Below are 11308 nucleotides of genomic sequence, written 5' to 3' on the forward strand. Positions count from 1 at the left end.
CAGCAGTTTTTTGCATGTTGAGAGACTTAAAAGTTTTAATTATTTCTCCAGGGCTAACATAACTAAAATTGAAAGTTTGTTGGCATTCTTTAACATTTTCCAGAAGAAGTGACTCAGCAACACTGGTGGAGGAGACAAGAGTGCTTGTGATAGAAACTGGGGAAGATGTTCTACGTTTTCGCGACCGCGCGCTGAACCTGTACGATATAACTCTAGTAGGGAAGTTGTTCTACTTACTAGCGGTGCCATGTGCTTCATGCTACGTTCGCTCTTTCTCACACTATCTCAATCTCCCTCTTCTTGGATACAAACGTCTCACAATTTCGTGACACTTTGGCATTTTTGGCACATATAGACACCGGATTTAAAAAATGATCGCAAATTCGTTCTCTGCACCCTCGAGAACCTCGGATTCAATATCCATATTGTTGAAATCATTATTTTGCGCGGCAGCGATCTTGGATTTTAAAAATGATCCGAAATTCGTTCTCTGCACCCTCAAGAACCTCAGATACGATATCCAAAATGTTGAAATCATAATTTTTCTCGGCGGACATCTTGGATTTAAAAAAAAAACTGCGTTTACTGCACACGACTTTATGCGACAGAATTGCCATCTAAAGTTTTAACTACTAAACGAATACATCAACCAATTATCAAAAATACATGAAAGTTATCTGTGAAAAAAATTCAAACTTGGTAAAGTATCAAATTCATTTTATTCCCGCAATTAACTTTAAGTACGTGTATGTGTTTGAGCGGTGTCAGTGTAGTGGTGCGATTCGATACCTCTATTTTGAGAACGCGTCCTTGAGGTTTTTAATACACAACATTTAATAAAATAATTTAATTTTATAATAACACATGTGACACACGTGCAAAGGAACGCGAATTTAATTATGAACTGTACAACTACAAATCATTATAAATTTCACAGTACATAAATATGTATGTGGGAAATCTCCGCGTTATATGAGCCAAAAGTATTAGTTACGTATATTATACGGGTGTTTGAAATTGCATAATATGTAACCGCATTATAAGAATACCGCCTCATAGGTACTCTGGTATTACTGTACTCATTTATCATTATAAGGTATTCAATTCAAATAATTGAATAAAGGATATCATTGAAATGAAACAAAAATAAACATTACAATATAAACTGTATTTCTAGAATATTAGCATACAACAGTTCTTTAGATTTACTCAACATGCTCTGTGGTCAGTTCACTGATACAGTTGATTCCACTGTTTTATACTTTGGCTTGCTGTGTGTGAACGGAAGGTACCGATACTTGATCATATGCTGAAACAAAACAATACAAAACTTTACAGGGTCAGTTATACTAGTCTATAACAGTCAATCTAGTAGAACCAGGCCTGTCTCACTCGTACGAACGTGCGGCGGCCTCTACAGAGTAGGCCAGCGAGTAGGGACTCACGAGCGAGCAGTGACGCACGCGCGAGCGTTGTTATCACCTACTTCACAGATCCGATCGATATTTAAAAAATGGAGAAAAATAAAGCAAAGCATATTAAAGGTCATTGCGATCCAAATTTAAAATTTTTAAGCTTCCTAAAGATGCTGAAACAATCTAATTTGAAGTTATTATACTGAAATTAACATTAATGATAACCTAAATTAATAAATAAAGTTGAATAACCTATTTATTTCCTGCACATTAACATTGAAATAAAAAAATTGTTATGAAGAAGTTTCTAATTCCCTTTGAACTTATAATAGAATGAAGGCGAATAATTTAGATATAGCATTGAACAGACAGATTACAACACTCCATACAAAGGTTGTACGTTGAACGTAACAGTGCTTGAAGTATGCCATTGAGCGGTGCACAGACTTTTCTTTTTATTGTACCCAATATTCGGTATTATGTTTGCCAACATGATGACATCCAAATTTTGCTACTGAAGAAAACACTATACTATAACTATTTTATTAAACAATTGCATAATTATAATAATCCTACAGTTCTGCCATTGTGTTTTGTTGACATCTCATTGTTGATTTGATATAATTATTGTGGCCAATAATTTTTGTGACAATGCCTGAATCAGCTCTGATTTCATATCACAGAACAGAAGTCTTGTTGATTGTTTTTCCAGGTCAATGTGATAATTAAAAAAATGTGTGCTTCAAACACCTTCCTTAGAGGCCAGCTAGGCTCCAGTGATTCATCTGGTGGTGCAGAAGAATGTAGGTGGCAAACCGTATGGTCGTTTATTGTATTTTCCCATAAAATGTAACAATAATATATTTTGTTCAAAAAGTTTAAAACAATAACTGAATTGACATGCGAACCCTTCCAGGCAAGTGATAACGCTCACATATTTACTAACATACATAATGTTTTGAACATTGGAAAGATAACACAAGAACTTATAGAATTGTGCTACGTAACTCTAGCAAAAATTAGACCTTGCAAAGCCAGAGGCTGACTTACATCATATTAATGATCTAGGTACCTTATCTTTTACTAATATATATTGATATATTTATTCTTTCTCGATAACCACTCACCCTGATTTGTCTCTTCATTGTAATACAAAATAGCGTTATAAAATACATTACTAATATAGGCCAAAATACTGGAATATTGAATGCATCAATAAATGTACAGCAAAATGCAAATAAAGTGCTTTTGATGACTGATAGCCAAAATTTAAATTCGGGCAGTCGTCTTATGAATGGTCGAAACTCTTCACTAGCTCTCGTTGGCAGTGCTGGACCATTCTCGTCATCGCCTGAAATGATAAACAACTAGGTTTTAATGATATTCATATCTACCTCCAATAAATTGTACTTTTAATCAGATAGAATATACTAGGTTGGGAGAAAGTCCTCCAAGTCGCACACACACACAAACACGCCTTTTTCTCGTCGGTGAGGCAGAGACAACAGAACGCCACACGCTTCTATACTATAGTGTGCGCGGAAGCGCTATTCACCGCCTGAGGTATGTGAGCGGCAGGGTGAGGGAGGTAGACATACGTCAAGCTAACTCATTATGCCGTCGACCATAAATATCGTGTGCGTTTGTCAATCGCGCCCTCCCCCGTCTCACCCCCCCACATACCTCAGAACTGACTAGAGCTTCCGAGCGCACTATAACAAACTTCATGCGCTTTCTCAACATTAATTACAAGCTTTCATACTTGGCCTTTTCTTTTTCAAAAGGCCATATTTCGTCGACCAAATCGGTCGCAATTGGGTCGACCTACGAGGTTTCCAGCGCCCGACTTGCACACACACACACACACTTGGCTTACATATTTAATTTATTGACTTGACGTCACTCATTCGCTCCACATGTACCAACCATTTCAGTATTCTATTAGTATTAATTTCTAGAATTATTACTCAATCCTTGTCACAACATCTTTCATACGACAGCGCGCTCGTATCGCATTCAGAATTCTATCAATCAGTCTCACCCCACACATACTATGCAGTGATTGCATCCTCCCAGCCAAACTCTCTTAATTTTTTCTGAGAGGCTAATGCTGTATGTGGTTATAGAGTTACTGTGATGATGTATATATCTAAATATAGGCCCGAATCGATGGTTCCGTCCGGTGGTAAAAGCTCATATTGAACAATGCTCTTCCAATCATACACAGCATCAGCTTTAACCCAAGTATTGGCACAGTCTGTGAAGCCGGACTGACCTTTGAATAAAGTTCTATGGATGTTCCTGTCATACTTGATGTACTTTTCGTCACCAGTAATCGTTTAAAAACGGTTTAGTTCTATTATGCCTCAATAAATAATCATAAATGAGTACACAGTTCACTAGGTTTCTGTCAATAAGCTCATGTGGCAACCAAATATCAATAATTATGCTAGACACAAACGGTATGATTAAGGCTTGTTAAGTTAGAATTGAAATTTACATTGTAATCAAAATAGGTCATAGGTAATATATTTTTCTTCATTTCCTTTAACAGATGAGCATAAGGGTCACTAGAATATTTCAAGTTTTTTGTCGGATTTGTTGATAGAACAATAGGAATATAAAAAAAAATGTGAAAACTGTATGTATAATTTGGTGTCATCATCATCAGCCGGAAGACATCCACTGCTGGACAAAAGCCTCCCCAAAGATTTCCACAAAGATCGGTCCTGCGCTGCCCTTATCCATCGTATTATTTATCGTATTAATCTTAACCAGATCTTGCCTAATTACATCCACCGTATTCCGGCGATCTTGACCAGATCGTCGGCCCATCTTGTGGAGAGCCTACCAACACTGCGTCTTCCGGTACGTGGTCGCCATTCGAGGACTTTACTGCCCCAACGGCCATCTGTCCGTCGAACTATGTGCCTTGCCCACTGCCACTTTTCGACGAGTGACCTCTTTCTCGAAATTGGACCTGCCGAACTGGATTGTTTGTCCGAGGTAGACGTACTCGTCGACAATTGCGAGAGTACAGATCCCAAATGTTATGGGAGTAGGTGCGACATGGACATTTGAAATGATCTTCGTCTTGTCCATGTCCATTTTGAGACCTACTCCTTGGGAAGCTGTATTGAGGCCATCGAGCATATGGCTTAAGTCTACCATTATCTCTGCGAATCGAAGGTGAGTGATGTATTCGCCGTTGATGTTGATGCCCAGTCCGTTCCAGTCCAGAAGCTTAAAGACATCTTCAACAGCTTGGGCGATATGACATCGCCTTGTCTGACTCTCCGCTGCAGTAAGATAGGCTTCGAGATCTGATCCTGGAGACGGACTGACATGGTGGTGACATACAAACACTTCAACGCTTCGATATATCGGTAATCAATTTGGCATCTCTGGAGAGACTGAAGCACCGCCCAGGTCTCGATCGAATCAAAGCCTTTCTCATAGTCCACGAACGCCATGCATAGTGGTTGGTTATACTCCTCTGTCTTATGCATAACCTGCCGCAGCGTATGTGGTCTATGGTGCTTATGATGTGGTCCTTTTCGGAATCCGGCTTGTTCGGGAGGCTGGAAGTCGTTGAGCCTTCGCACTAGACGATTCGTGATAACCCTAGAAAACAGCTTATACACATGGCTCAGAAATGATATGGGCCTATATGGGCCTCAAAAGCATTTTATCGCCCTTTTTGAAGAACAGCACCACTATACTTTGTGCCATGCTTGCGGCGTTTTGCCCTCGAGGATGACGGAATTGAATAGTTTCTGGAGGGTCTTAAGTACAGGGGTAACACCAGCTCTCAGAAGCTGTAATTCTATCATCAACCGGAACCTTGTTGTTTTTAAGCTGTTTTCGGGCCATACTAATCTCGTACAGGCTAACATTTGTACACCTGTATCTTATATATATCTTCGGTATAGTGTCAGGTTAATTTGGGTCTTAGCATTCACGTATTACTGAATAGCTAGGAGCATTGTTAGAGCAATTTTCTTTTTGGAATCGATGACGATATAACTCCATCTTTTTTTTAATATAATTAATATTATTTTATCAAGTGAGATAATGAAATATTTTGATATTATTATTCATTAGAAAATAAACAATTACACTTTTTACTTATTTTTTTTCTTATTTATTGACGAAAGAGTAAAATGTTCCTACGATTTCGCCATTTTAATATAATTCATTAATACCATTCGCACATTTCAAAATATTCACTCATTAAATTAAATAATTGATATTAAGAAATTAAAGGTTATATAATTATTAGCAAATATCAATATGACGTTGTTATTGAATATTAACCTTAACCTATTTCCCAATGCGAGGCTCTTTTGGACAGGATGCCGGCTTGATTATGGGTACCACAAGAGCGCCTATTTCTGAGGTGAAGCAGTAATGTGTAAACTTTACCATGTTTCGGTCTGAAGGGCGCCGTAGCTAGTGAAATTACTGGGCAAATGAGACTTAACATCTTATGTCTCAAGGTGACGAGCGCAATTGTAGTACCACTCAGAATTTTTGGGCTTTTCAAGAATCCTGAGCGGCACTGCATTGTAATGGGCAGGGCGTATCAATTACCATCAGCTTAACATCCTGCTCGTCTCGTCCCGTATTATCATAAAAAAATAACAAATAAGGCTGTATGGGCGCGAACCTTTTGCCTGTCCTAATAATGGACGAAGAAACCAAAAACAAATAAACGAATGTGTCAGAAAATTTCTGAAAGCTTATTTAATATATATTACAAAAGCAGTAATAAATAAACAAAATATACACTTGAAGATTTACAAAAAATATTACTGAGCATATTGAATTTTTTTTAACCATAACATTATAACGGTTTAAAAACTTGTTTCAATTGACTTTTTACTGAGCGTTACTTCGGTCAGAAAAAATTCTGAGTTACACCCAAGTCGCGCCTAAAGAAGTTATACTTCAAAAGTTTTCAAAGAATTCATAATAATAAAAGATATATTTACATACCATCTAAATCCATAGCTGGATCAATCTTTGGTGTCAGGAATGCAATAAATAAATTTAAATGATAAATTCCTAGTGCATATGTTACTATATACCATCCCTAGAAATAAAAATACACATGTAGAAAAACAGTAAACAAAAATGGTTTGTACTTTGTAATAATTAGGATACATAAGCATTATTACATTTTTTATACTGAAATATTATTTTGGTCTTTCCGTGAGTTATCATGACACTAAACAATTTGTTATTTTAAAAGTGATAGGTACCCATCACTTCTAGGATTAATTAAATTAAATTTGTAACTAATTTTTATGAATGATGCTGGACTCGAACCAGCAACCTCTCCGGTTCCGTCCGAGCGCTCTTCCACTGAGCCAACCATTATTTCATTTTCAACCACCCAAGTTCAACCAAAGTGCTGTGTAGCCACAACCTTAAAGAGACCACCACCTATTCAAGATTTATCAATGATAACTATTTATCAAAAATTACAAATTGTTTAGACTTAAAAGAGTCACCAATAGAGACGGGATTATATGCTACAAAAAATGCCCAAAATATGCATACAATTAAACAGGAAAGAATAAAAAGTAATATTTTTATTTTATAAAGGCTTGTACTGACAATCATATTTGTGAAAGAAACTTATACAATATATAACTACTTAGTTAACAATGAAATTTAAGATTTACCTTTAAAAATATGTACTACTAAGTACTGTTCTTAAGTTCTGTAGACAAATTGTGTGTACGATCGTTTAATAATTTTTTGTAAGTGGAAAAGGAGCGTTCCACATCTACTGAGGTTACTGGGCAGAATTTTTGGAATCTAATGTTTGAGCATACTATGAAAAACATCGGACGATGAGCGAGATCGAGCGTAAATATGCATAGTAATTATTTTTTTTCTAAAATATGCAACTACCACTGAAAAGGTACTAAATATGCAAAAGCATATGCAATATGCATTTGCATATATAATCCAGTCTCTAGTCATCAACATCTCAAGTCAATGCCCTAATATGCAAATATTAGGGTTGAGCAGTTTATCAACTGTAAAGTAGAACCTGTAGATGGAGCCACAGCCTGAGAGTGGTTGCGGGTTACAAATATCATGATTAATATTTACCATCCCAATGGACACTAACCCTGTTCATCCATTGAATTTTGTTTCTATAATAATTTATAATGATAGTGTGTTTCCCATGAGTGTTTTCAGATAGTTTTGAACCTTATGTTTTAGATTTAATTTGGATTAACAGATGTTTATTATGTTGATTTGGACAGTTAAAATAAAGGTTAAGGTTTGCTATTTCCAGCAACTCAGCATGTAAAATAAAACACATTTATATGTTCTGAGAAAAAAACAATCCGGTGCCCATTTGAGGACAGTTTTAATTGTCGATTTTGTATGGAATTGTCAATACGTTTTTATATACATCAATGGCACTGGTACATTAAGTAGTCAGATTTTGCCCAGTAACCTTTTTTGTCCTTTACTTTAATAAAAGCAATTTTCAGAGTATTTTTTGGGCCTCTACTCTTATTAGAGGAGGAAAAACAAGTGTACAGGCCACCTGATGCTGTGTGATCACAAACACCCAGATTCACTGTAATGGCAGAGGAATCAAGAAATAATAATAATAATGAATTGAAATTCACAATAAAACTGAGCATTTCCAGATTGATATGATATTACTAACATTTGCCAATGTCTGTTACCAAAGTACACCAAAAACATATATAAATTCAAAAACATATATTCATTATTTACTATACTAACAAAAAATACATATAAGAAGCTTTGGTTATAAAGGAACCAACTGAGAAGCACTGGATTAATACAATGTTGTATTTTTACCACAATATGATTGCCTTATCAACACTTCCTGTATCACGAACAATGTCAACAACACAACTATTGTCAAATATTTTAAAATGAATTACAAATTTCATGTTCATATTTTTCAGAATTTTCAATTTTCTGCAACACATCTCTTGACCCTGGTGTTGTGATGGGTGGTGTTCTCACCACCTCCCATTTTGTGAGCCTCTAGGTCTTTCGCACTCTCTTATATAAAAAATGTTCAGAAATTATCAGAAATAATTGCTGTAGTTGTATAGAAAAGTACTTTATTACCAATCAAATTGAGAGAAAAGTTCAATGTTATGAAAAGTATGATTATTTACAGCAATAATCTGAATCCACAACAGTTAGCCCAGCCCATACAACATCATTGTTATGGGAATTAATGAAAGAAAGAGCTGATTACACACCTGATCATAAATGGTGATTTATTCTAATTCATTATGTGACATATAAGCTAATAATACTAAGCTTTGAAAAAATAATGGTGGTTAGAAATACTGAAGGGAAAACTTCACATGGTTGTTCTCCAACAAGTTGGACTGACCAAATTCTCCACGGTTGTTAGAGACACACTGGACAGAATCCGGTAGACACAGATCATCCATAATGTTGGCCACAATCGGCAGACATGAGGGACCGACCCCAGAGAGATGTTACATAAACAGCGACCATGTAATCTAAGTTGTAAGACTTTTACTACCTATGGTGTAGCAAACTGTGATACATCACTTATCACACTTTACGGAATCCATAACCATATAGATGGACATTCTCCTGGAATGAACCCTTCAGAGAGTGACACAAGTTTATCTACCAGTACTTTGCTAAATGGAATTATTTCCAATGTCCAAAAGATACTAAAAGATGTTACCATGTTAGATGATGGTATGACAGGAGGGCAAATATTTCACATTTATCTACACTACCATGCAACAACCAAGGAATTACAAATAATTTTTTATAATTACTGGCCTGAGAGAAACTGGTATGAAATTTTCAAAAGGATTTCAATTATTTATATCTTCAGATGTCATCTGAATTTAACCATAGACAATGATGATGATGAGTCAATATTATTTTTACAATGTAAGGTCAGTAGGTCAGTGACCAATACTTCATCTCAATATATACTACTGGATAACAATATCACTTTTTCTGTGAATTAATTAGTTTACTTACTTGCATCAAAAATATTCGGAGAACAAATGCAAGCAACAGAATAATAGCTGCTGCCCATCGACTTTTCATGTGAGGAGTCCATTTATCTAGTAAGCCCTGATAGATCTGAAATAATCAAGCATACATGATGAAATACTGGATAGATTTTTAGAAAATAAAATAATAAAGAAAAATCGTACAATTTATTTAGAAATTACGAGATTTATTAATTGACTTTTGACATAATTTTGCTTCTTATACATCTCATTACAGCATAACATAAATATTGTGTTAGTTACACTGATACGTTTGTCAAACTGGAAGGAACTAATACTTATTCTCACTTGACTAACATTTGGCGGAATTAATATAAAAATATATCAATAATTTTAATACTTTATGTGTATTATTTAATGCATATGTTTTAAGTATTCTCAGACCTGCGAAATACGCGTCCATCCTTGAGATATAAAACCTCTCTTAGCCTCAGATCCCAAATCATTACTGTCCATCATAGCTTAAGCTTTCACACTGAGCACTCAGTAATGACTGAACCCACATTAATTGTTTTTCTTATATTTAATGCTATTTATTAACACATTTATTAATAAAAATTCGATGATAATAATTTATTCTGTTCTGATAATAATTACAAGTAGGTACATTAATTTTACACATCACCCATCATTTCATTACTACGATACAAGAGTAGGAAATACTCGGAGTTTTATAGCTTCAGCTGTCTTAAATCTTTTTTTAATATTAAATGGCTCCATCGACTGGGTGTCAACAATTCTGCCAATGTCAGTGCGGAAAGTTAATAGGCTACATGCATGATTTTTAAAAATACTATCCTACTACTAAACTATACAATACTACATCAAATTATTGAGAAATACATTCATATTCATTTGAAAAAATTCATATTGAATTAAAAATAAATATTATTTTCGTGCCATTTTGCGCGGGGATATAGTGGCGTCAAACATACTTGTACCATTAGATGCAGCGTGTTTAGGAGAAGGTTTTAGTATATTAAATGTTGGTGATTTCTTATGTGGAACATTTAGTTTTTTGACTTTAAAAAACCTATAAATTCGCAACACAAATAATTCAGTCAACGACGTTTCATTACAATATGGTAATTCATATAATGAGCGGGCTCGGAGTATTTCAGCACTTGTCGTATATAACCAAATTTGTAGTGACTCTGGTGAAACGTATTAAATTTAATTACATTTTGTGATTTATAAAATATTTGACCAAAGCAAAAACTTCCTTATAAGAATTTTCTGGTGCCTATGTGCAAAAATACTTCGAAAAGTGCACTAGATAAAGTATTTTTTCTAGTTCAACTATTTGACTAACTACTAAAGTGGTGTAAATAGTTACCATTAGACCACGTGCAATGCAGAGCTGCTCGAATTGTCGGGGATGCAGTGCATAGGGACGTCGCTTCATTGTGTATCTTCTATCGTGTTTATGGGGAGTGTTCCGAAGAGCTGTTTGACTTGATTGCTGCCGCCGAATTCCACCTTCGCACGACACCAAAAATTAGGATATCATCCCCACCATGTATCCGGAAGGCCACACATGCGTGCGGCGTTGCTCCACAGTGCAGTTTTGAAAGAACTTTCTTCCACGTACGATGAAGCTGTGGTAGGAGCTTCCTTGTGATGTGCGATACGACATGGGTACCTTCAAAAAAGCGAGTGCACTGTTTAAACGGCCGCCAACGCTCTTGTGATTCCTCTGGTATTGCCGGAGAATGTGGGCGGTGGTGATCACTTAACATCAGATGACCCGTACGCTCGTTTGTCCTCTCTTCCATAAAAAAAAGAAAATCAATGAGAAGAGGTATAGTATCT

At 35.7% G+C, this 11308-nt stretch overlaps 1 protein-coding gene across 1 annotated transcript; it reads right to left on the reverse strand.

The window, feature by feature from the left end:
* Positions 1–1149: 1149 nt before the first annotated feature.
* Positions 1150–10151, reverse strand: LOC126966885 (protein RER1). Its single transcript, XM_050811172.1, has 5 exons — positions 9881–10151; positions 9462–9566; positions 6414–6510; positions 2543–2766; positions 1150–1309 (listed from the first exon to the last, which is right to left on the reverse strand). Exons 1-5 carry the CDS (start codon positions 9953–9955, stop codon positions 1226–1228), a joined length of 585 nt encoding a protein of 194 aa, XP_050667129.1. The 5' UTR covers positions 9956–10151; the 3' UTR covers positions 1150–1225.
* Positions 10152–11308: the final 1157 nt, after the last annotated feature.

Source organism: Leptidea sinapis, chromosome 11 (genome assembly GCF_905404315.1).
Source record: "Leptidea sinapis chromosome 11, ilLepSina1.1, whole genome shotgun sequence".
Classification (NCBI taxonomy): domain Eukaryota; kingdom Metazoa; phylum Arthropoda; class Insecta; order Lepidoptera; family Pieridae; genus Leptidea; species Leptidea sinapis.

Coding starts and splice junctions, on each gene's coding strand:
- LOC126966885 (XM_050811172.1), bottom strand. CDS start 9,955: ATGATGGACAGTAATGATTTGGGATCTGAGGCTAAGAGAGGTTTTATA. Junction 2,767..6,413: donor TCCAGCTATGGATTTAGATG/GTATGTAAATAT, acceptor TTATCATTTCAG/GCGATGACGAGAATGGTCCA. Junction 1,310..2,542: donor CAATGAAGAGACAAATCAGG/GTGAGTGGTTAT, acceptor GTTTTGTTTCAG/CATATGATCAAGTATCGGTA.